We start from the raw sequence: 25,839 nt of genomic DNA on the forward strand, positions 1-25,839 counted from the left end.
CCTGAGTCCAGCATCTCCCCAGCCGCCTCAGCCTGTGCTTTCCAAACCTCCATCAGTGCGCGTCCTCCATCGCTCTCATGATTTAGTCCCTTCTCTCCTGCCTTAGCAACTCTAGGCCTCTCTCCATAATCTTCCCAACCGTTCTATACCCCACCTTATACAAGTCACCAGGCCTGAGCACGCATCTGGCTTTGAATGCAAGCTCACAGGGGAGCCGCTGCATCAGGTACTATTTCATCCCACCACGAGGCACTTTTCCAAGAGCATGGCCCTCACGCAGCCAGGCAGCAGGACTGCAAGAGAAGCAGCAGCTCTGCAGGTTTCACCATGGTTGGTATGAGGGCAAAACTAAGAGCAGCACACTCCCCTTTCAAAACCAGCAACGCAGAGGTGGAGGAAGAAGGCATTTGACTTAGAACAACCTGACTTTATTGGTGCAAACATTAGAATTCTAGGTTGACTGAAAATATTCACAAGGACTCGGAGGAAGCTGTGTGAGATGAAGGGGTGTGCACAGCCCCCTGCCCTGCTCACTCCTACGCAGTGTTCCCATTCCGCAGTTTAGTCTTCGTGGATGTTGAAGAGCTTTGCTACTTCATTGAGATCATCGTGCTCCTCCCCATCTTTGATGATCTGAAGGAAGGAAGAACGAGTTAAAACCCGCACGTACTACGAAGAGGCAGCGCTGCGAGGCTGTACACAAGTCACCAGCCAGCAGGATTAATTGCTCACATCCTCTCTGAAGCTCACCAACATGACAACAGTACTTACTGCAGCCACAGCTATACGGGACTCTGAAACGTAGCACTATCTGCCTCCAGGAATGGCCGGAGTTAAAACCAACCTCGCTGTCCCTGTTTCTGATGTCTGGGTTTCCCTTTCCAGCTGGGGAGAACAAGTATCTTCACCAAGCGCTTCACCTCAACACTGAGGAGAAGAGCCAGTCCCTTTGCACTGATTTAGAGGGACCTGAACATACCTGGCGCTCTGATTTAGACAAAGAGCTGCTAAGAGAAGGAAGGAAAGGATCTCTCTTTCCTGGGGACGGGAGAAGTAACAGGTCTAAACTGCATCGTGAAAGCTTCAGATTAGATACCAATGGAACCTCCCAACATGAAGTGGAGTTCATCTGGGGACAGATCGCCTGGAGATAGCGTGGCATCCCTCTCATAGTGACTGCTGACGTTCTCCAAAGATGTTAAAAATGACCTAAGTATAGCTGATCTGACCTTGGAGGATGCAGACAGACTAAGCACCTACTCAAGGCTGCTTCTAACCCCAACTTTCTGTTGCTGTGTATCTAGGACGAGAGATGTTTAAGACTTTTAGACACCTGCCCATTAGACAAAGTAGCACAAAAAGAGGACACTTCATGCTGATGCTTTGTCGTTTGTGATTCTTGCCTGGACTTATTACAGGCCTGGAATTTCAGCCATGCAAAGGCAAGGCTTGAAGCATAAACGCGATTCAAGTTGTTTCTATAAGAATTTTGAACATGCAGAAAAGCACATGGATATCTCCCATAATTCACCTGAGACAGGGCTACCAATGGGTATTGCACAGCCCTGCTCCAGACAGAGCATCTGCATTACTTTATCCTCATTTTAAACTGGTAGATTGATTTTGCCACAAGAAAACCCCCAATCTAAGCAGCCTCGCTGCTCGGCACTGACCTTCCGAGCAATAGGCATCCTGTTGAAGATGTTCCATAACACAATTCCCACCACAACTTTATCCCTGAGGTAGAAAATGACACCTTTGCCATAATCTTCTCCTTGCTTTGGAACTTGAGGCGTTGGGGAAGAGCTTGAAGAAACGGGAACTTCGGAGGCTTCTGCTTCTGTTTCACTCTCTGATCGAATACCTGTCCCTAAAGCAAAGAGAAGAGGTGTCAAACATCCAGGGCAGAAGAGAAGCAGCAGCTCTTTGCCGCTGATGTTGAGAGCGGACTAAAGAGCAGGGCCCTGGAAGAGACTGAGGCGTTTTTCTTGGAGTTGCATCCGGCAAAAGTTAAGTTTCAGTAAGACGAGAATGAAACCATCCGAACATGAAGCACAGCGCTGGCCATTCCCGACTTCCATCACCAAAAGCAAAAGGCAGAACAGCCTGCTGCTTTAAGGCAGCATCGACAAAATAAAGACGCTTGGAACCACAGCAACTCTTCAGTGCAAAACCTGATCCTTTGATTGCTATGGAGGAAATTCAGCCTCCCTGGGAAAAGAAGTCTGAATTTTGGCAAATGAGTTACATGATGTCTTCTTAGAGAAACATTATGTGTTAATCACATTTTAATACCAAAACCAGCCTTTAAAGCTTGGTGTAGAAAAGAAGCAAACAGATTGATGTCTCCTGGAACTCTGCAGTGCAATGAAACTGAGGCCACTACCCAGAGAGCCACAAAACCCTCATGCATGGAGGCAGCTCCTGAGCACAACTCCAGCCCTACCTGATTGCTCCGTTGCACTTTTCGGCGTGTCTTTTGCTGTTGCTTTAGCAAAAACTCCTACTGTTGGCAAGCTGCTGTCAACAAGGCCAATGGCTTCGTACCCTACATTAGGACCCAGGTCGCTCCTACGAAGGAAGTGGGGAAAAAAAACCAACTGTAGCCTCAGTGAGACAAATACAAGGCAATACCATCCAGCCCCAAATCCTTAATGATGGTGCCATGTGAGAGAGATTGTGGTACGCAGGCTGAGCGGTTTTCGGTATGGAACAAGGCGTGAAGACCCAGCCTGTCTAAGGCCATCTGCTTCACAAAAACAGTTCAATGAACAAAAATCTAGCATACTTTAGGCCTGCGCCCTTGAAGGAAGCTGGGTGGCTTCTAAGAGCCGCAAGTATCTTCACCCTTTAGAAAGCCACACATCTGACATTCAAATATGAGTATTGGGACACTGTTGGCTCCTGCAGTGTGGCCAAGGAAGAAATACCAAAATAAATCAGCATTACCAGAACATGGACTGATGCCAGTAGGGCTTCGCAGCTCCTGTCATGTTTTCTCCAGCGAGTCTCCCGCTCACAACGGCGTGATCGTGGTGCTCCACGCGCCTCCTGCCTAGTTTGATATCATAGAAGCAAGCAGCATCCCCTGCCTGAAGAACAACCGGTGAGGACTGAACACAGACACTGAAAGCTTAAATTAATGCACAAACAAAACAGGCATTGTGGACAGCAATGTGGAACAAAGTGGAACTATGAACTGACTTTTTCTGACAAACGCCAAACAGCAGCACCTTACCCCGCTCCCCACTCTACACAAATCCCAATTTCTCAGCATTTTTCACTGATCTTTGGAAAAATAAGGCAACATCTGGAATCAAAGTCTCAATTCCCACCAAAAGGACTCTCACGCAATAGAGCTCCACAACTTGTCAAGAGCACAGACTGTACTGTCCACAAACAGCACTGAAAGCTGGAACCTGAGCAGGATCACGGGAGACTATAAAGCCCTGGGGTGGCAAGTGAAAAATACTGGTGCCCATGTTATCTTTTCCTCCATTCTACCAGCTGGAGGAAAGTGGGCAGGCAGAAACAAATGCATAATGCACAGTAACTCCTGGCTTCGAGGTTGGTGCCATCGTGAGGGGTTTGGCTAATGGAACATTTAGGAAAGACAGGCCAGTGAGGTGAGGTGGAGGAGCTGCTCTTGATGTGAGAGAGCAACTGAAATGTATCAAACTGCGCCCAAGGGGGTGAAGAACAGGTTGAGTCCTTATGGGTAAAAGTTATGGGGTGGGCTAACAAGGGTGGCACTGTGGTGAGTGTTCAGAACAGGCCATCTGAGCAGGACGAGGGAGTCGATGAGTCAGACCTTACTGATGCTGATAAATATCTCAAGGGTGGACCAGACTCTTTTCAGTGGTTCCCAACAATAGGATGAGGGACAGAAGGCGCAGACTGAAACACAGGAGGTTCCGTCTAAATATGAGAAGAAACTACTTCATCTTGAGGGTAACAGAACACTGGCCCAGGCTGCCCAGGGAGGTTGTGGAGTCTCCTTCTCTGCAGACATTCAAACCCGCCTGGACACCTTCCTGTGTGACCTGCTCTGGTGACTCCACTTTAGCAGGTGGGTTGGACTGGATGATCTCCGGAGGTCCCTTCAGCCCCAGCTATTCTGTGATCCTCTATGATTGTGTGATCTTTAGGTCACCCCTATTCCTCTTACACAGCATAAATATGCAAAAACCGGCACAGTTGTTACCGCAGCACGAAGCGTGTTGTGCACGGACAGACCCCACGGCTGCCGACAGCAGCTGCACTACAACTGCTCTCATGACTTGCTGCTTTTTGCCCCATGGAGGTACACCAGCCCCCAGAACTCCGTGTACTCCAACTGCCTCAGCGTCACCAGCAGACAGAAGACTCCTCTGCAGATACTCACCACCCAGATATTGGAGCGTGCCTGCAGCTCCGCGTTCACCCTGAATCCTCCGAAGTCCGAGTCCACCTCCAGCCCAGCTGACTTGGCTAGTTCCACATTAGGCTCCAGCCCTACTGCGGCCACAATGTGATCAGTCTCCACCTGTTTGGGGATTCATAATTAGCATCCTCATTCTCTCAATGCCCCTGTAAGCTTTACCCCCTCCCTGCTTTACTATTTACCTTTCGGCCATCTTTCAGTTCAATCACCAGCCGCTTGCCACGGACACAGACAGACTTGACCACAGCATTCGGCATGACGGTAACGCCCTCTGCAAGCAAACACAGGAAACGTCACTGCCTGCTCGGGGTAGAGAGATTTCAGCTGAAGCAGGCTGCTGTGGGGCAAACTGATGCAGGCAGAGCAGGGGCCACGTTAGGAACCAAGAGAGAGTCCACCTGATCTTTGCTGCATGGGCCAGTGCAGCTTTGAGTGAAGCACGAGGAGAAAGAAGCCCAGCTACCAACAACTTCCCAAGGTTTTCAGGCACTAAGGACATTCATTTACCTATTGCTCCGTCACAGCCAGACCCAGAGGTCCCACAAGGCAGCTTCCGTGAACAGAAGAAAGTAACTCAGACCTGTAGGTTATCAGGCCCTGCAATCTGCAGCCCCAGCTATATCCCTCCTCCCTCTATCCCCACGCCGCTCACCAATGCACCGGAACAGATTCTGCACTTAATAGAGCAAATGGCAAAAAGGCATCTCACCTCTTACCAACTTTATCAGCTAAACACTACAGCAGCTGGCCTTACAACGGTGTGTGTATAACACACGGGGCTGCACAACCCTTCTCTCACAGTGACTCTAGAATGACAGCATTGCGCTGTCACAAGTCCAGCTCAGATGAGAACAGGCAGTTATCGTTAAGACAACTTTGGTTCCAGATTACAGGGCAAGTATGGCAGCACGGATCATCTGTGCGGGAACTGCCAGAGGGATAATCTCACGGGCATCAGCATTCATATTTGCTGGGCTTTCCCAGAGGAACTGCCAGGAAAGCAGAGACTCATGGTAGCTGCACGCTACCCAAGCTGCCTGAGCTGCAGCTTGCTCTGCTCTGCACCCGTGCTGCCTCGCAAGGTCTTCCTGTGACCCCACCGACAAAACAACCGGGAGCTGTTGCACAAGGAAGTGCTGACAACAGCTTGAACACCGCAGCCCTGGCACCCGCGCAGGACAAGCACTGAAGTGCAGCTTCACCTCGTCTGACTTTCTCTGTGGTCCAGTTGCTCAGATATTCAGGCAAGACTTTGCCCATATTGCCGTTCTCTGGAAACAGCTGAATGACCTCCAGGCCTCTGGTTCGTGCTGAAAGGAAAGCAAAGAGCAGGCTCCTTAGCACCCACTGATAAAGAGCAGCAGCGCAGGCTTCAGAACACAAGCACAGGCTTTCCTTTCCACAAGGAGCTTGACTCAAGTCTCCAACACTGGGAGCTCCGGCTCCCCAGTTTTCCATGGAAGTCACAAAGTGACTGACCGCTGTGTCACACACACCTGCAAACTCCAGGGTAACACACAGCACACTTCTCATATTTTGGAGAAAACTTCCCTTCTTAGAAAAATGACCATAAAGCCGCTACTCAAGAAGCTGCGCCACTTGACAGTACGAATCCAGTTGTTCACAGCCCCTTGGAAATAACAGTTTGAGGGTGGTTTTCAGCACCGAGAGAGCAAACACAACCTTTTACAGGGTGGAATGACTTTGCGCTGGCCTGCAGAGCTTCCCGGGAGCCCAACTTACACAAACCTTTGGGGTCAGGGTGCTGCCAACTAACAAGAGACAACGGAAAACCAGGCCAGGCTGTACAGCCAACAAAACACATGAAGGTTATTTCAGGCAAACCAGAAGTCTGGGCAAAAAAAATCAGCAACCATGGGATGAAAAAGAAGCTGATCATGTCAGGCTGCTTATAGTCCATGTCTGTCGCTTCTGTCAAGGTGGCAGCTGAAGAGAAGCTGCCTGCAGAAGCACCTTACCTCTTCTCCCCAGAGCACAGGCCAGCTCGCTGCCAAGAAAGCCACCACCAATTATTGTGACAGACTTGACTTGTCTTGAAATCTCCTCCAAATTTTTGAAGTCCTCGATCTGAAAGAAGATTTATTCCCATTTCAAATATCCTCAAACAGCAATGGCAGCAGAAGACATTTCTCTCCAGCTTCTCCCTTTGAAATAAGAGCAACGCTCTCCCCAGCTCAGAAAGGGACACACGTTTCTCCTTCCTCCTGTTCATCTATTGCACACAAAAACCACTCTGGCTTCCTAAAGTTTGTGTGAGCTTTTCTCTGTCCAGGCAATCTCAGATTCCTGCATCTTCTCTCACCTTTCAAGAGACATTACAATGACATTTCTAGGCACACACGTACTACAGTACATGCAGCACCACAGAGATGCCACAGCTCGCATCATCCACCCTTCCCTTCCCACAGTTGAGCAAACCAGACCTCAGGGGAAGTCCAGCACAGAGCAGAAAGTTCCCATTCGGCTTCTTATTCCCAGTTAATTTCCTGAACTGGAGTAAGGATAAGGTTGCAGGCCTGTTCTAAACCCCATGTTTGCAAGAAAGCAGAGTATGTATTTTGTCTTTGTCTATGTTCTGTAAAACATTCCACAACAGCTTTTCTGGGGCTGTATTCCTTATTCCAGTGTTGAGACCAGACCTCTGAGGATGAATTAAGGTAGCTTTCTGAGTCATTAAGTAACTGCTAGGACATCACCATTAATACAGAGTCACATATAATGCAGGCACAGAATTTAAACGTGTTGAGAACATAGAATCATCACAGAATCACAGAACAGTTTGGGGTGACGGACCTTCCCAGCTCCCCCAGTGCCACCTCTGCCATGAGCAGGGACATCTTCACCAGCTCAGGTTGCTCAGAGCCCCGTCCAGCCTGGCCTGGGATGTCTCCAGGGATGGTTCGTCCACCATCTCTCTGGCCAACCTGGGCCACCCTCAGTGTACAGTTCCTCCCTCGTGTCCAGCTTGAATCTCCCCTCTTTTATTAACAAACCATCAGCCCTTGTCCTATTGCAACAGGCCCTGCTAAAAAGCCTGTCCCATCTCTGTTACAGGTCCCTTTCAAGTACGGAGAGGCCACAATAAGGTCTCCCTGGAGCTTCTCTTCTCTAGCTGAACAGCCCAGCTCTCTCAGCCTGTCCTCCCTGTTCCAGCCTCGGATCATTCCTTTGGCTCCTCTGGCCCCTCTGCAACAGGTCCATGTGTGTCCTGTGCTGAGGACCCAGAGCTGGACCAGCACTGCAGGGGAGTTGCTGAACAACTGCAGCATTCACTTATTCACTGGTGCTGTCAGGCTGGAGCGCTGAGCTACCTACTCGTGGTCCTGCGGGCACACACTGCTTGCAGTCCAAACTGACTGGCAGTTTACATTTCTCCTGGTTTTAAAAGGTCTGGAAGGTGCAGCAAAGTCATACAGGAGGGGAACTAACTAACTAAAATGAAATCACACATTATTACAGCTCCCGGGGCTGAGGCAAGCGGATGAGCGGTCTAGCAGACTCTATCCTCTTTACCTGCCCAAGGAAAGGGAGTAAATAGCAATAGTTGGTTACCAACTGAGGGGAGCAGCTGCCAAGGCAAAGCTGTCCTGGCCCCACAGCAGAAGAGTTAAAAAGCTGAAAATAGTGGCAGTGGCTCCGATATTTTCAGCCTCCCCCCGGGAGCGGCAGCACCTGCAGGTTACCTTTCGGAACAGCGTCAGCCTCTGTTGTACATCCTTTCCTGCTCTTTCAATGGCGGGGAGGTTCCTTGGGGAACCACCTGAGGACAAGGGGAGAGAGAGAGAGAAACTAATGATACCATGGCCATGTCACTGGCAATCCAGACAATGCAAAGCTACCTTTAATGTGGACTGTGCTTTCCAAACTGTTAGTTTGCTCTGTTCCCTGGGTTTTTAACATGGAAGACCTTCTGTGTGAGCACTACACACAGAAACTTTCTTGTCAGATAAATACCACTGAATGAAAAAGCCTGGCACGAGACAAATAACAAAGAGAAAAAAAACAACTTACCAGTGGCAATGAGACATTTGTCATAAGATATCTGGGTACCATCATTGAGTTTCACTGTGTTGCCTCTAACATCCATATGCACAACCTGCAAAATTAAACAAGGAGGAGAGCTCAAGCTTCCATGCTGTGTCAGCCATTCGAGCTAAACAGCACAGACTATTGATGGGAGAAGCAAACTTGGAAGTGACATTCTCCCAGCTTTAAGATTAAGAAGAAGGGAGAAGACTGGAAGTAGGAACTGAGACAACTTCTTTGGTAGCCATCATAGATCAGGTTGATCTTCCCAAGATCTGAGGCCAAGAAACAGACTCAGGTGCCCACTGTTGTTCAGCAGTAAGGGGAGTCACTGAAACCTTATTTTAGCAACATATAAATAACTGGGGAAGCAAATCTTTTACAAGCCTCACCATAAACTTTTCTACCTTCCTGCTGCCTCTGTACAATGCTCCTGCTCACATTATAACCCGCTGCTCAGATCGCTCTGCTCTCCTTACCTCCTCCTCTAACATACAGCCTGATTGCCATTCTGTCACACCCCGTCTCTAGGCTCTGCATATTCCTGTCCCACACCCAAACTCTAAACTTACCTTTCCCCTTCCTCATCTTCCCTCAGATCGCTACTACTCCTCAGAGTATGTTCAAACTTAACTCATGATGTCCTTAACATTATATAGCCTCTTCTCAAAGTTGCGCACATTCTCCTCCTCAGCCACCATCTACAGTTGTTTAGTTTCAGTTTAGACCACAGGCTCTGCTTGGGGGGAACTGTATGAGGCCAGAACAACAGCCAGTGCTGTACCCACCTTCTTGCCACAGAGAACTGCTACTCCACCGTTCTCTACAAAAGGCAGATCACGAACAGGCACATAGAACGACGGCGGCTGGAAATATATACTGAAAAAAGCTCCATCATCAAACGGGTTCCACTTTCTCTGTGATACCAGCTATTCAGCAATTGGCAGTGATACAAAGACAACTTTATGCATTCACAATGAGCTCCAGAATTCTTATTTATCTATTTTTAAGAATTATGGTCTTCACACTGTTGAAGTTCAAGGGTTTAGGTCAGTAAGGCTTTATCACAAAAGGCACAAGAATCAAATGTGAGCCAGGGTCCCCGCAGCTCTGAACTGTGAAGTGACACCCTCACCTTCACTGTTAGCGTATTCCACAGGATTTGTGCCAGTGGTGGCATCTGTCTGAGGGAATCACAGTAAGATTCAAGAGCTATTAAGTACCAAGCTAACTCTCATGGGTGAAGCGGCGCCCCTCTTGACAACTGCCAGCACTGCCACAGCTTTCAGTCTGCTCCGCAGTGCTCGAGTGACTTGTTTGTAACATCCCAGCATCTCTGGGAAGCCACACTCAAGTCCACAGCCTGCATCGCGGAGTCTCAGTCAGCTACTGCAGCGCACAGCACCACACAGGCCCTGCATGCACCATGCCACGCTCTGGCCCTTCTCCATCAGCCGAGCAACAACGCACACAGACACACGCACACCCCAGGGCTCCCTTCACAGACACCAACACAGAAATCTGCCCACTCTCCTTCACCCTTGCTACTCGTTAGTGACATGTACCTCCTCTCCTTGCCATTCCACTGTTTGAATCGCAGAGTCTCTGTCACATGTGGATCATCTGAAAACCATAGTTCTTTGGAAAGAGGTGGACGCATATAGGGCAGGGCAGGATCTTCAGACACGATCAGCACCTTCACAGAATAGCAGAATGTCAGGGGTTGGAAGGGACTTGGAAAGCTCACCCAGTGCAATCCCCCCGCCGGAGCAGGAACACCCAGCTGAGGTTCCACAGGAAGGTGTCCAGGCGGGTTTGAATGTCTGCACAGAAGGAGACTCCACAACCTCCCTGGGCAGCCTGGGCCAGGCTCTGACACCCTCACCCCGAACAAGTTTCTTCTCAAATTTAAATGGAACCTCCTGTGCTCCCCTCCCTTCAGCATCTTGGTGGCTGCGCTGGACTCTCTCCAGCAGTTCCCTGTGCTTCTGGAACTGAGAGGCCAGAACTGGACACCATATTCCGGATGCAGGCATTAAACACATCAGCTGTACCAAATGCCAAAACACACTACAGGGGCTCTGAAGCAAGCACAGTGTTCAGTCATTCACACGGCTCTGCACTAGAACAGGGCATATCTTACCCGGGCACCAGGGTCACGAGCCCGAATGGATCTGGCAGCAGCAAAAGCAGCAGTTCCTCCACCGATCAGCAGGAAAGGAACGTGGGATGGGACCTCAGGGCGAGCTCCCGGAGCTGCAGGTGACAGATTGGACAGCTTACTGCAAATACAGCAGGGAAAACAGCCCGGTCCCAAAGAAGAGTGTGTCAGCAGATGCCTTTCACATACAGATGTCCTTTGGCAAACTGCCCTTCAAATACCTTCTCCCCGCCTTCCACCCCACTGTACTTCCCCAGGACCACGCTGCTGCTTCACTCCAAGCTGCCTCCCTGCGCAAATCGAACTGTCAGATTTCAGCAAAGGGCTTTTTCTAAGCCAGATCTGCACAGCTGAGCTCAATGGTAGTTGCAGAGTTTTGGAACAGGCCAGTGGCACAGCCCTTACCAGATGGGTTGAGCTCTGCTTTTCTCCGGTTTAAGATATTAAGAATAAGAAAGATCCACATAAGAAGCTTGAAATGCCGCTATTTGGACAGCCTGTTAACAGGTTTCAAGCCTTACCCTGCACAGGTGCCACATGTCCAGCAGACTCTCATAGGGTTTCATTTTATAAACTGATCTAAGAATGCCACTTACATTTGCACAGCTGGATGAAGTGGTGGCAAAGTCAAAGACCCACTAAGTTCATTTCCAGCATTCAATACACAATCAGAAGCTTCGTGTCAGATCAAGACAGTCTCTGGACAGTAGAATCAGGACAGCAAAACCACGCTTGGCCAGACAAGGCCCTAGAGATCCAACGTTCAGGTTTTACAGAAAGCGACACTTTGCTGAGCTAGTGAGAGCGACACAACCAAAAGATGATTCAAAACATCAGGAGAAGAGATGTGGCCTAAGCGTAATTCAAATCAAAAAACAATTTTCAAAATTATTTGGTAAAGATGAACTGCAAAGTGTTTGATGTACCTGCATGTCGTCTATAAGAACAAAAATCAACTTGTGAGCAAGACCAAAACTCTGCAGTGGCCATTCAGTGAAGAGCTTATAAGAAAGTAAAGTTCCCTAAAATGCCAAAGCATGTTTTTCTGTAATTGTGTTCTGAAAGGAGACCAACTTTTGACTTCCTAGCAGAACGCATTTCCTCCCACATGCAGGTTCTGTTTCTAAGCAACATGCAGTTAAACCGTACATAGGAACAAAGCAGTCAGTTAAATGTTACCATCAAGACTCACCTGCTGTGCCCTGAGAAGCAGCATCTGTATCTGAAAGAGAAGAGTCTGGTAAAGCACGGGCTATCAGGCTATCACCAGAGCCCCCTGTGCTGGGCACTGGGGAGACCAAACCTCGAGTCCTGGGCTCAGTTTTGGGCCTCTCATGCCAAGAAAGGGCTTGAGGTGCTGAAGCGAGTTGAGAGAAGGGAATGGAGCTGGTGAGGGGCTGGAGCACAAGTGTGATGGGAGCGGCTGAGGGACCTGGGGGGTTCAGCTGGAGAACAGGAGCTGAGGGGAGGCCTTCTGATCTCTGAACTGCCTGAAAGGAGCTTGGAGCCAGGGGGGGTCGGGCTCTGCTCCCCAGGAACAAGCGCCAGGAGCAGAGGAAATGGCCTCAAGTTGCACCAGGGGAGGTTGAGGTTGGATATTGGGAACAATTTCTTCCCCAAAGGGCTGTGGGGCATTGGAACAGGCTGCCCAGGGCAGTGCTGGAGTCACCATCTCTGGAGGGGTTTAAAAGACACGTAGATGAGGTTCTCAGGACATCCCTTAGCGGTGCACTTGGCAGGGTTGGGTTAATGGTTGGACTTGATGATCTTAAACGTCATTTTCAACCAAAATGATTCTGTGATTCTATGACACTGCAGTTCAGGGCTGACTCAAGGAGAGCAAAGGGTTAACAGGCTCTCCATTATAAAGGGACAGCGTCTCCAGAAACACAGACTTACCAAGACCTCTGCTTCAGCATTTAGGATCTCACACTCTGTCCTCCAGCCTCAACCCTGACAATCATGTTTTATCCTCTCCCTCAAACCACAGCAATCAGTTTTCTGTCCTGTCTGCAGGATATTTTTTCTGTTGGGTTCCTAGTAAAGTGACATAACACACCCTATCTTCTATGACCTAAAGCCACTGTTATTACAAAACATATCATCCTTTGGCTCACTAGTTCAGACACTGCGGTTTGAGATCCCATCAATTAAAAGAGACTTTCAATGCCAGAGGTAGTCCACTCATGCTTCACATACAGCTTGCAAAGCATCATCAAGACCATCACTAATTGCCCCAATTCCTCCCTCTACATGCGGCCCAAACGTGACACTTCTCGCGTGCCCAGCACGGGACAGCGATGTGGCAGGTGCAGAGGATCTTGTGCTGGCAGATCGTGTTATCCCTCTGGAATCATGGTGTCTCTGCCAAAAGCAGGGCTGACGCTTTGTTTTTAGAGGTCTCGATTAGCAGCTTATGAAACGCAGACCCAAACCTAGAACCAGCAGACAAGTACTCACCGGAACGAGATGATTCATCTTCTGGAGACCGCCCAGTTATTGATGAGACGCGGCTGGTGAATCGCTCTTTGTTTTCTCTCAATGTTTTGTATACCTGGAGAGAGACAAGGAGATATTTACCTTGTGTATCTTACAGCATCAAGGCACCACTCTGCTTCTACCCCTCGACAGGCTTTTGTCTACCCTGCTTGCTCAGAAAAGCCTCCGCTTTCAGTTAAAGCACAAGGACCAAAATATACCTCACTGAAAAAAGCACCCATAAAGGTTTGAATACACAGCTACAAGAGGAATGCACTCAGAAAACATTCTGCTCTACATAGGATGTGATGAATCTCAGTTGTCTGGTTGCTTTCCATAATCAATCAAACTTTCTGCAGGTGTCTGGCCTTTGGGCTACAGACCTGTTTCAATAGGAACCAGACACAACAAAGGAAATGCAGTCAAGCGAACTCAAGGCTATCTGCAAGCTAGACCATGGCACAGGGCACAACACAAGGCTGCAGAAAAAGAAACTGAAAGCAAAAAGCAACTTCCAGCTGCAGGAGAACAGAGCAGCTGCAGAGAACAAGCAAACAGCCTTGCTGGCTTTCTGCAGGCCCGGCGTGCCGGGCCTGGCGCTGGCAGCGGTAACGTCACCCACCTCAGCAGCTCCTCAGCCAGAGCCTGGCTGCTCAGGTACAGCCCGCGTCTGAGCACCCACCTCCCGCTTATTTGGGTGTGAAACTCAGGGTATAGTACAGGTATAGCCTGCAGGTCGCGGGGACACAATTTAGGGGTACAAATGAGGAGGGAACACCTTTTAAGACATCATATTAACTTCCAAGAAAAATGAGTAATGCAGAGAAGCAAAACACATTGAGACTGCTGGAAGCAGGTCACGGTATGATGTTTGTCTCCTCAGTTAACATAGAAGGAAGCAAACCATTTTTTTAAGGCAAAACCTAGCCTGGGTAATAACCCATCTCACATGTGCACGACATTAACTTTCCTTTTGCATTATTTATAAAAGAGGAAAAACCCTATTGAGACAGTCTGCAGCACAACTGTCTATCCAATTACTGTATTTCAAATTATGGAAGAATACTAAAACTGGAACATTTCCAGCAAGAAGCAGAAGCCTCCCAAACGTCAAGGCATGACAGGTAATGCTGCAGCTGACGGCAAAGCACTTACTGTTAGCTGAGTGCTATGACAATCAAACTCTCTTTGAGCAGAAGTTAATGCCTTTGGGGAACTGAGATCTCTTTTACTCCCAAGCCATTCTGCATGTTGCCCATCTCCACAATTAGGTGTTTTGTAGCATAGTAAATAGTCCCAAACAACTGCGGAATGTAACACCAGGCATGAAAAAGAGCACAGGCAGACAAAAGCATATCTAGGGAACTGAAGCAGCATCAAAAATATCAGAAAACGAGAACTCGTCAGCGCTGAAAAGAATGGAGATATTTTTAAAGTCTTTTGCTTAAACATAGAAAAGTCACGGTTAACAAAACTCCCTCTGCTTTGCAAGCAGAACCATGAAGTGTTTAAGTGAGCCTGAAGGGCAGCACAGAGCAAATTAAATCTGATCCCTTAGAGAAAAATTACTATTGTATACATGCAAAATATCAAAGCAGGTCTTCAGGAAAACTGTTTTCAAAGGGACAGTGCCAAGCTCCTTCTAGTCAGGAACGCAGCTGTGTGCGCTGCCCCATAATACAGGGATATTTCTTCTCTGAAGAAATCACAAAGTTAGCCAAACTTCTTTCCTTTCCTCTAGCATACTTACGTTTAGCTGATTATTTCCCTATTTTGTATGCCAACATTACCGATGTCAGAATAGATATGTTAATTAATTTGTGCATCCCTGATGGTTACAAATCGAAGATGGCCAGTTTTGGCTTGAGATTTAACATGGAAAAGTTAAACCTAAGGCAATTTTTCCCACTTAGAACTCTGGTGTTTGACACTATCAAATCTGTAAACTTCAATTATTTGATAACATCCCTTGAAATTAAATATCTGAGGGAGCACAAAGACAATTTAGGTAGCATACAGAAAGATACCCTCCCTCCACCCGCTCACCAAATCACAACACATTTATTTAAGCGTCTTACATAAGCTCCTGTCCCAGTGACTGTTCCTCCTACAATTAAGTACAACAATAGGTTGCTGCCAGCTTTGCCAGGAACACCTGAAGACGTCAGGGATCTAGAAGGGCATCTGAGATGGTGACATTGCAAAACTGTAGGTGAAGACAGGCAACGAAAGAGAAGAAAGGGAAAGAACTGCATATTAAGAAGGACTCTTGATTAAACAGATCTTGAGAAAAGTAGGATGTGCTCTATAATTTCAGTTACCTTGTTTGTCAAAAAAAGCACAGCAAGGCACAGTAAAGAATATCCAGCGGGAAGAGGAAAAAGACAATGTAAAGTTAGGGCCCATCCACTCCCAGGTAATGCTGCTGCTCTGCTGGGAAGGTGATTTACTCTCTACGTTGGGCTGAAAAGCTTTATTCTTTTGAATCTTTCGGGTAGGACAAAGATGTATGCTCACCCATTTTGGGTTGATTTGGTATGCTTACACAGGCTAAACACCGTCGCTCTGAATTGAGATGGGGCAAAGAATGGTTTATTTTGGTATGAAAAGCATATGCCATCCAACTCTCCCTGTATTATACACTGCTATCACATACAAGACACCAGACAGAGCTGCAGTTGGTCATAGTATTTAAAAAAAGAGTGCCTTTGTAGCTAAAGAAACCTAAAAGGTAACTGAAATTACAGTATTAAACAAACAAACATCATAAGAAGTTAATTTCCAGCCAGCTCAGTTAGCTCCCCTTGAAGATTTCTGAAGGAGGAAATAGCTACAGAGATAAAAAGCTAAGTAAAATTAGCTGAAATACACAAAACGCTTGACAGGAGAGATGGATTGCAGCTTCTTTTCATGAACTACCTTTCTACTTACATAGGCACCCGCTCCTAACGTTGATAAGCCCACAATAAGGACAAAAATAGAACTATCGCCTTTGCCCCCGGGCACACCAGAGCCAGCCACTTGTCTGCTCATCTGCAGTTCTATGGGAACATTCCAGCGCTGCAACAAGTTGCCTAAGGAATACAATTTATTAGAGAAAAATGCAAAAAAGACTGTCAACACACAGTTATGTTTTGAAATTTCGAGAGCAAGTAATTTCTGAACCAAGTAAACGAGCTACTTGTTTGCAACGCCCAGTACCACATCTGAGTGACTGTAGTGAACTCTCTGCCACGAACAAACGGCTCCAGGCAGTTGTGGATACCAAAAACATCTGTGAGATCAAAGAGTAACTGCACAAATTACTAGCAGGAACAGAAAACGCAGAAAACTCCTTTCAGCTCCTCTGATACTCAGGTGCCACACCAACCGCTACAGCCCTTTGATCGCTCTGCCTAAATGCACATGTTTATGCTGCAAACCGCCTGCAAAGTCACAAGCATCCAAATGGAGCCAAACAGTTCCTACTTCAGCGCCAAAAGCGTTTTGATCCAATCACCTCCTAACTCACAGGGGTTGGAAGGGCCCTGTAAAGCTCATCCAGTGCAATCCCCCCATGGAGCAGGAACACCCAGCTGAGGTTCCACAGGAAGGGGTCCAGGCGGGTTTGAATGTCTGCAGAGAAGGAGACTCCACAACCTCCCTGGGCAGCCTGGGCCAGGTTCTGACACCCTCACCCCGAACAAGTTTCTTCTCATATTTAAATGGAACCTCCTGTGTTCCAGTTTGCACCCATTGCCCCTTGCCCTGTCACTGGTTGTCACCCAGAAGAGCCTGGCTCCATCCTCCTGACACTGCCCCTTTCCATATTGATCCCCATGAATGGGTCCCCCCTCAGTCTCCTCTTCTCCAGCTCCAGAGCCCCAGCTCCCTCAGCCTTTCCTCACACGGGAGATGCTCCACTCTCTTCAGCATCTTGGTGGCTGCGCTGGACTCTCTCCAGCAGTTCCCTGTCCTTCTGGAACTGAGGGGCCACAACCGGACACAATATTCCAGGTGTGGTCTCCCCAGGGCAGAGCAGAGGGGCAGGAGAACCTCTCTCGAGCGCCCAAGGGGTGCGGGTGCCCCCTGCCCGGTACCGGCAGCGCAGAACCAGCGGCAGCTCCGCCAGACCGCGGGGCCCGACCGCGACCTGCCCAGCCGGGCACACAGGCCCGGCGCGGCGGGAAGGGACGCCCCGACCCGCGTGTGCGGGGAAGCCAGCGGTAGGATCCCGCCCGCCGCCCCACGCCAGACCCCCGCACCCGGGCCTACCGCACCGGCAGGGACCCGCAGGGCCGCCCGCCGTCCTGCCGGGATAGAGCCGTCCCGTCCCGTCCCGACTGACCTGCGGCGGCGCGGCCCCGAGCCGCGGGGCTGAGAGGCCGCAGGGCGCGCGCCAACCCCGCCGCGGCGGCGGCCACGCGGCAGCGGAACATGTCCCCGTGCGCCTCAGGTCGCCTCCCGCCGCTCCCGGCCCCGCCGGCCCGACCTCGCCGCCCGCACGGCGCATGCGCCACCGCTCCGCTTCCCCCCCACCATTGGCCGCCGCCACCGCACCTCCCCCGACCCTTCCGGGCGGCCACTCTGTCCCGCCGTCTCGGTGGTGGCGCCGCCATGTTGCGGCCGCCCCTCCGCCTCCCGCCGCGCCGCTTTCCGCCCCGCCGCGCCACCGCCACCGCCGCCGGGCCCGGCCGCCGCCTCCTGCTCTCCACGCCCATCTTCTACGCTAACGGGCCGCCGCACATCGGCCACCTGTACTCCGCTCTGCTGGCCGACGCGCTGCACCGCTACCGCGGCCTCTGCGGCGCCGGCCCGGGCCGCCTCTCCACAGGTGAGCGCGGGCGCCACGCTACCCGCACCCCCCGGGTCCCCCGGGTCCCCGGGCCCGGCCCGAGGTGTCCCTGGGGACGCGGCCCCACGGCCTCTCTGCCGTTTCAGGGACGGACGAGCACGGGCTGAAGATCCAGCAGGCCGCGGCCGCCGCGGGAACGTCGCCCCCGGAGCTGTGCGAACGCGTCTCGGGGCTGTTCCGCCAGGCCCTGGCCCGGGCCGCCGTCTCCTTCACCGACTTCACCCGCACCAGCGCGCCTGCTCACCAGCGAGCCGTGCGGCACTTCTGGGGCGCCCTGCGGGATGGCGGGGCTCTCTACAAAGGGGCGTACGAGGGCTGGTACTGCACGGCCGAGGAGACCTTCCTGCCCCCCGGGCAGCTCGCCGAGCGCAGGGACGCCCAGGGACAGCCCTGCAAGGTGTCTGTGGAGACCGGCCACCAGGTAACGGCACCTGCAACATCCTGAGCGAGCGTGGCCGCTCCTGTGAAAGCACTGCATGCTCCTCTGCTGCTCCAGCCTGGCTAAATTTGGGGGTGTTTAATGTTTCCTTTTGTAATTCACGTCAGCCAAGGCTTGCCTGTATTTCGTAGGTCTCTTCTGCATTTATAGCAATGTGTCACTGCACAAGGGAGAGCTGCCAAATCCCCAAATGGGAGACGCAGATTCACAGAATCCCAGAATGTGAGGGGTTGGAAGGGACCTGGAAAGCTCATCCAGTGCAATCCCCCCATGGAGCAGGAACACCCAGCTGAGGTTCCACAGGAAGGGGTCCAGGCGGGTTTGAATGTCTGCAGAGAAGGAGACTCCACAACCTCCCTGGGCAGCCTGGGCCAGGCTCTGACACCCTCACCATGAAGAAGTTTCTTCTCATATTTAAGTGGAACCTCCTGTGTTCCAGTTTGCACCCATTGCCCCTTGTCCTGTCACTGGTTGTCACTGAGAAGAGCCTGGCTCCATCCTCCTGACACTCCCCCTTTCCATATTCATCCCCATGAATGAGGTCCCAGTACTGACCATTGAGGGACTCCACTAGAGTGCCATGGGAAGGATTCAGCTGCTACTGGGTTCCATGGACCGTGGGCCTGGAAACAGTGTTTTAAAGCACTAATGAAAGGGTTTAGCTGTGTAGAAGGATAAAGGTGTTTATAACTGAGGTTTGCAGAGTTTCGGACCTGGTTTGTGAGGCAGTTCAGTTTGGCCTCTGGACACTTTTCATCAGTCTTGTTACGTGGGTTTTGGCCCTGCGTAAAACGCTGTAACATCTGTCTGTGGTTTGGTCCGATGAGTGAGCAGTGCTCCCGGCAGGAGTGTGGTACTTGACCGAGCGTCTCTGCCACTCTGCTTTCTGTGAGGTGTCAGGAGTGCCATGATTTAATGCAGCACTTCCAGGTAATCGTGCTTCAGAGCTAAGCAGGGGTTATTCCCTTGTGACACTTGGGCAAGGCTGGGGCATAAGAGTGTTGGTTCACACAGAAAAGGGTATGTTGGCAAATAGTATCTCTTGGTGAAGTACCTGATGTAGTTGGGGAACAGATGAATTTTCCAGGCAAATTAATGATTCTTTAGATGTAGAATAGAGTCAGCAGGGTTCAAAATCAAATATACCCTGAGAACAATTACTTGCCTTAGCTGCATATCAAACTGTCCAAGAGAAACAGTAATGTTCCTGGTGCAGAGGAGATTTTGCCAGGTGGTGGGAAGACATGGTAGGTGTTTTTCTCCAACCAGAGGCAATTGGGTAGTTCGTTGCTTGAGGATTTTGTGGAGGAAAAGGGAGAGTTTACAACATGCCATAAAACCCATGCTTCTGATGAATCTTTGCTTCGGTATCCATTAGAGCCTGGGGGCAAAAATGTGTAGCTCATCTTTAAATGTTGTTCTTCAAGTCTTCCTTGCACACTGAGAGATCAGGGTCTGCTCTGTAGGAAACTGTCCTCATCCTTCACTCTGTTACTGCGCTTTTGTGTCATTTATTGTGCAGAGCAGCTGGAGGGGAGGCTCCCAGCGTCGTCAGGGTATGGAGCGCCGGCATACAAGACCTGGAGGGAGCTGGGCTACTTAGTTTGGCAAACAGGAGGCGGAGGGACCAGCTGATAGCAGCTTACACCTGTTGGCAGGGCAGTTACTCAGAGCACAAAGCCTTATGCTTCTTGGGGGTGCAGGTCCTGGAATAAGGGGTGCAGGAGGGCCCGTCCCACCTCCGCTGCTCTCGTTTCATGGGTTCATTCTGGTGCAGGGTGGTGGATTAGTTTAGCTGTGAGTGAGCAGGTGCTCCATGGCAGGAGCAGGAGCTGCGCTGTTCTGTACTTGCTGGGAGGGCGGCTGCACTGGCAGCAAAGGCAGCCAACAGGATTACCTTGGGTTTTACAAAGAGGAGCAGTGATCTCCCGCTACTCAGCACTCCAATGACCACATCTAGGTACCGCATCCAGTTTTCTGTCCCCCAATAAAGGAAGCACTGTTCAGAAACTGGCAGAAGTTCAGTGGAGGGCCACCAGGATGGTTAGGGTGCTGAGCACTTGTCATTTGAGGAAAGGCTGAGGGAGCTGGCTTCTTCAGCCCTATGGAAGATGAGATTTTGGAAGAGCCTAGTGGCAGGAGCTCTACAGTAGCTACAAGATCATCATCAAGACGATGGAGCCAGGTTCTTCTAATGGTACGTGGCAGGACGGTGAGAGAATGAGTGTGAGTTGAAACAAGAGAGGTTCAGACTGGATTTAAAGAGACACTTTCGCCATGAGGGCAGCCAAGCAGCAGAACAGGCTGCCCGGGGAGGATCTGCAGTCGCCATCCTCAGAGGTTTTCAAGCCCTGAATAACCTGTTCTGACCCTGTAGGTGACCCTGCGGTGAGCGTGAGGCTGGACTAGAGGCTTCCCGAGTTGTCCTGTGCTCCTGAGGTCAGAGCTGTCAGAAGATGGGGAGAGATGGGGTGCAGACTTCTCTGCAGGGCACGTATTCCAGTCCCTGTTCACAGGCAAGCCTTGAACTAAGACTCCGGTTTTGCAGGTTGTTATAATTGCTCTGCCCTTTATCAGCCTCTCTGTGTGCTCCAGGCTCTAACTTACCGGTTCTCAGGAGACGGCCTGTGTCTAATCTCTTCTCCCGCTGAACTGCTTTCTGCTTGCCTTTTCTGCGGCTTCCTGGTTGATGGGGAGCGCAGCTCTGAGCAGATGATGTCAGGTGGGCCCTTCAGAGCCAAACACCAGACTTGGTCAGCGTTTCAGAAGAAGCACTTGCAGGTCATGCTTTGAGATGGCTTTTGTGGCCTGAGTTGCTACCAAAAGGATCACTGGATCGTGTAAAAGGGAATATTGGATGGAGGACACGGCATAAGCTCTGCGTGAAGCATCACCCCTGGGAAGCTGAGAGTTGATACCCAGAAACTGAAAAAGATTATAGGAAAACATCAAGAATTCAAGGGGTGGGGGGGCAACCAAAACATTTTTGTGTAACTTGTTTATGATTTGCGTAGGGAAGAATATTTCTCTTGAGGTGATAAATTCAACTACATAGTAAAGCAGTTTCATAGCACTGGGATTAGTTACCCCTTGGGCTCTGTCAGCCTGAGGTGTGGTGGGCTCTTCACTGTTTGTATTGAGGCTGAAGCACTTTCTGTCTGAGTCAGAAGTTGTCGGGTTCAGTGCTAGAAACTGAAACTCTCCTGTGTAATGCCAGAGCCTGTCGTTTCTTATCTTTGAGCCTTATTTAGCTCTAAAAAGTAGGAATTCTTGACCTAGACATAGATCTCTTTGAGTGCCTTTATGCAGCTCACTCATACTGTATCTACCCACAAAGTTTTCATTGTTTTAGCTAAATGTGTCATTTAATGAATTTAAAGGTGTGAGAGAAGTGCTGTCAGTACTTAAACATGATTATTGGCTAACAAAGTTAGAACCTAAGATGCGCTAATGTTTAGATTGGGGAAAAAGAGGGACATAGTGCCTAGGAGAAAAGCAGAGGCACCCACCAGGATGGTTAGCATTGAATTAACGATCTCATTCTGTCTTTTCTGGATTTTCTACTATTATTGCAATACTATGCATTCTCTTCTCCATAATTCTTGCCTGATGACACACAAATCTGGCCGGTGTGAAGGTAGTTCCTTCCCTGGGGGCACGAGCGTCTTGAAAAGCAGCATGCGGAGCCATCCCGAGTGCCCGTGTCCTTACGTGTTGTGTGGGGGAACCCGGGGAGGAGCCTCTTACTAGTCATAGAGAGACACACCAGACACAGAGGGAGCGTGCGACGAACACCGCGCTGTGACAATGCTGTGTGCAAATTGCAAAACTGTTTGCAGGCCATTTGGGCTGTAATTATTTTCTCTCCTGCTTCCTCAGGTGCACTGGACCAAAGAGGAGAATTACATGTTCAGGCTCTCGGCGTTCCGGGATCCGTTGTGGAAGTGGCTCCGGAACAACCCCCGTGCCATTGCCCCTGACCCTTTCTACCAGCACGTGCTCCGCTGGCTGGAGGAGGACTTGCCGGACTTGTCGGTCTCCCGTGAGCGAAGCCGGCTGCACTGGGGTATCCCTGTCCCTGGGGACTCCACACAAACTATTTACGTGTGGGTCGATGCCTTGGTGAACTATCTGAGTGTGCTGGGCTACCCAGAGACGCACGGCGAGTGGTGGCCTGCGGCACATCATGTTGTGGGCAAGGACATCCTCAAGTTTCACGCTGTGTACTGGCCCGCGCTGCTGATGGCAGCAGGGCTGCCCCCCCCCGAGCGGATCTTTGTGCACTCCCACTGGACTGTCCGTGGGCAGAAGATGTCCAAAAGCCTGGGCAACGTGATTGACCCCTTTGCTTGCTTTGGACAGTACACAGTAGATGGATTTCGGTACTTCTTGCTAAGGCAGGGGGTACCTGAGCGGGATTGTGACTATTATGATGAGAAGGTTGTGAAGCTTGTGAATTCGGAACTGGCAGATGCGCTCGGAGGGCTCCTGAATCGGTCAACAGCCCTCAGCATTAACCCCAGCAACACTTACCCGTGTTTCTCAGAGTCCTGTTTTCCAAAGATCTTGGATTCCAGGGAGACAAAAGGCATGGGTAGAGCCTCTGCCGAAGACTACGAGTTCGTGGCATCTGTGGCTTCTCTGCCTCTGCAAGTGGCTGGTTATTTTGAGGGTTTCCAGATCTACAAGGCTTTAGAATGCATTGCCGTGTGCGTAAGGCAGACCAACGGTTTCTTCCAGAGACACAGGCCTTGGAAACTCAACCGAAAAGACCCTGCAGAGCAGCTCTGGCTCGACACCATCATACACGTTACGCTGGAATGCCTGCGTGTCTATGGGACTCTGCTGCAGCCCGTGATCCCGCACACTGCGGACAAGTTGCTTTCCAGACTGGCTGTTGAACCAGAAGAGAGGGGTCTCTCCAGTTTGACATTTCTGCCACGCTACAATGGGCAGCCGTGTCCCTTTGAAGGGAGACAGCTTGGCCCTGACACTGGCGTCTTATTTCACAGACTGGAGAAGTCAGGACAGCATCAGACAGAAACCAAGAAGCTCTAGTCTCTGACAAATGGCTTCTGTAAATGAAAGCCTCGGGAACTCCTGGAAAACATTGTTAAAAGAGTGTTTCTCCTATCTCTTGGTGGTGGTATAAAGGGGATGAGTTGAAAACTGAGCTGAGCAGGGCCGTGGCACAGGTCTGCCTGGTGGGGGAAGCAGGCACACTTGGGCAGATCGGTGCGTGAGTGGGGCTCAGAGCTAGGAGAGCTTCCAGAATGAGCTGAAGACACAGCCTAGGGTTTGAATATTGCTGCTGCTTTTTTTCCCTGATGTATTTTATGGGACATAAAAAGCAGCTGAGGCAAATATTTATCCCCTTTAAACAGGGAACCCTTCCTATGCAGTTGTGGGGCTCCAGGAGCCTATGTCTCACATCTTCCCTCCTGGCCCCTTCTCTTTTCTGGTGTGAGGAGCAGGTCAGGTGCTCTGCTGAGGACATTTGAAGCCTGACTGTGGCAGCCAGTCTGCTCAGCAGCCTCTTCCAGAGACAGCAGCTCCCCGACTTGCTTCCTTGCTCGTTCCAGGAACCCCTCCTCAGGCTGGCATTCAGGCTGAGTCTCCAGGAGGATCAAACTGCCTGAGGAAAGAATGAGTCTTTTCTGGGGCCTTCTCAGTGTCGTCTCTGCTCACGCAGGGAGAGGGCTGAGCAGCAGTTCTGCAGCTGATGTCCTCATCTCAACTGGTTTTGATCAGGAGAAGCAGCTGGGAGTAGTCAGGAATGGTTTTCTGGGACATGGTCCAAATGGACCTGTTGGGTCTATCAGCTGAGATTGCTTTATGGGCCAAAACCCCGGTTCATCTGATGTCTACATGAGCCTTGAGGGGGAGGATCCCTTTTGTGTGACTGCTCTTTATACCAGCGGCAGTTCAGTGGGACAGGATGGTTCAGTGGTCAAATGGGTGGTCTCACCCAGCTGCATAGACCTGCAGACATGACCACAATTGGAAAGGAAAGAGGTGTTTCGGGCCGAGACTCAATTTCATTAGGCTTTTCTGCTAGCTGGGTGATTTACTGCACCCTCTGCTTCATTTCAGTGCTGCTGGAAGCAGGCAGCTGAGCACTGATACTCTGGGGCAGTTGTGACCTCTTGGGGGCCTCTGGTAAATCCTTCCCAGCCTTTTGCTTCCCCACTTCTCACTGCAGGAGCCTTCTTGTACCAGTGGCCGATTTTAGGGGCTGTGATCTCTCCTGGGCTGCGTTACCGGGGCAGCGAGAGCAGCGCGGGGAGCGCCAGAGCCTTCCCTGGGACGGAGTGGCAGTGGAGACAGCCCCGGTGTGAGGTGTGAGCAGGGAGACGCTCTGCTCAGCCCGGCGGGAGAGCTGCAGGGAGAAGGGGCAGGGTTAAAGAGCAGCAGGGTGTCTGAGAAGGAGGCTGGTGGGACCATGCTCTGGCCTCCCTGAGACAGGACAGCCACCAGAAAACAAACCAAGATCGAGGGTCCTGTATCCTCCCCACCCAGGCTGAAGACAGTAGCTCAGGAGAAAGGAGTTGTAAGGAACGTTTAATGAAGAACTATTGTTTTCACATAACTGAGGACCTGGCGCCTGACCCCTGCTATGCATACTGACACCTGTATTTACAAGTTAATTTAGGGGGAAGGGCAGCCGAAGTACCAGGAATCCATATATTAAATTGATTGATAAGGGGAAGGGTGTTGTATGTAAACTGAGGCAGGGTCGGGTGCTCTGTAAACCCTGCAGTACCAACCAATGGGCAACAGGGGAGGGAAATCGCGACAGGGATTTTGGGGGATATAAGCAGGGGCTTTTCGCCCTATTAGCTGTGCCTGCCTTTAGGTAGAACACCCGGTGTTGCAATATCGTTATTAAAAAAATTGCTTTGCTGGGAGATCCTGCCTCAGCCCATTATATTTGCAAAATAATGGTTTCCTACAGAGCGAATGGAGGCGAGTCCACACTCAGGGCGGCAGGAGAACCCCCTCCTTGCCCCCCTCCCCCTCCCCGCTGCCGCTGTACAACAGGTATGAGGCTCTGGATGTGGAAGGCCAGACAATGGATGATGAGGACAAAGATCCATCTACACCACAAGTGCTGACATGATCAGTATTATGGCCACCTCCACAAGGCAGAAAAGACAGGTTATAGTTGTAGGTGACTCCCTGCTAGGGTGCACAGGGCGTACACCATGCCAGACAGACCTTCCTCTCAGGGACGTCTGCTCCCTTCCTGGGGCCTGGGTTAAGGACATTGCCAAGAAACTTCCCAGCTTGGTACGGCCCTTGGGCCACTACTTGTTACTGATCTTCTATGTGGGTGCTGATGAAGCTGTGACCCGTAGTCCAAGGGTCATCAAAAGAGGCTTCAGGGCCTTGGAACAGTCGGTGAGGGAATCAGGAGCACAGGTGATTTTTCTCCTCTCTCCTTTCATTTGCGGGCA

At 50.5% G+C, this 25,839-nt stretch overlaps 2 protein-coding genes across 4 annotated transcripts; one reads left to right on the forward strand and one right to left on the reverse strand.

Moving 5' to 3' along the window:
* Nucleotides 1–406: 406 nt before the first annotated feature.
* On the reverse strand, nucleotides 407–17,860 carry AIFM1 (apoptosis inducing factor mitochondria associated 1). Of its 3 annotated transcripts, none has more exons than XM_071813373.1 (17): nucleotides 17,844–17,860; nucleotides 16,041–16,183; nucleotides 13,092–13,185; nucleotides 11,824–11,853; nucleotides 10,614–10,726; nucleotides 10,036–10,166; nucleotides 9,259–9,349; nucleotides 8,456–8,540; nucleotides 8,128–8,204; nucleotides 6,403–6,511; nucleotides 5,626–5,733; nucleotides 4,606–4,694; nucleotides 4,385–4,525; nucleotides 2,950–3,092; nucleotides 2,447–2,571; nucleotides 1,674–1,870; nucleotides 407–633 (listed from the first exon to the last, which is right to left on the reverse strand). In XM_071813373.1, the coding sequence occupies exons 2-17, from the start codon at nucleotides 16,140–16,142 to the stop codon at nucleotides 562–564; spliced, it is 1,707 nt and encodes a 568-aa protein (XP_071669474.1). In that variant the 5' UTR covers nucleotides 16,143–16,183; nucleotides 17,844–17,860; the 3' UTR covers nucleotides 407–561. The 3 variants fall into 3 exon arrangements, with proteins under 3 accessions (XP_071669474.1, XP_065702440.1, XP_065702441.1); XM_065846368.2 differs by lacking the exon at nucleotides 17,844–17,860 and adding an exon at nucleotides 17,437–17,588; XM_065846369.2 differs by lacking the exons at nucleotides 16,041–16,183; nucleotides 17,844–17,860 and adding exons at nucleotides 15,188–15,315; nucleotides 17,437–17,586.
* Nucleotides 17,691–25,290, forward strand: MARS2 (methionyl-tRNA synthetase 2, mitochondrial). The gene is made up of 3 exons (XM_065846726.2): nucleotides 17,691–17,922; nucleotides 18,030–18,364; nucleotides 22,262–25,290. The coding sequence occupies exons 1-3, from the start codon at nucleotides 17,706–17,708 to the stop codon at nucleotides 23,438–23,440; spliced, it is 1,731 nt and encodes a 576-aa protein (XP_065702798.1). The 5' UTR covers nucleotides 17,691–17,705; the 3' UTR covers nucleotides 23,441–25,290.
* The last annotated feature ends 549 nt before the right edge of the window (nucleotides 25,291–25,839 follow it).

The sequence above is a fragment of the Patagioenas fasciata genome, chromosome 11, assembly GCF_037038585.1.
Source record: "Patagioenas fasciata isolate bPatFas1 chromosome 11, bPatFas1.hap1, whole genome shotgun sequence".
Classification (NCBI taxonomy): Eukaryota; Metazoa; Chordata; class Aves; order Columbiformes; family Columbidae; genus Patagioenas; species Patagioenas fasciata.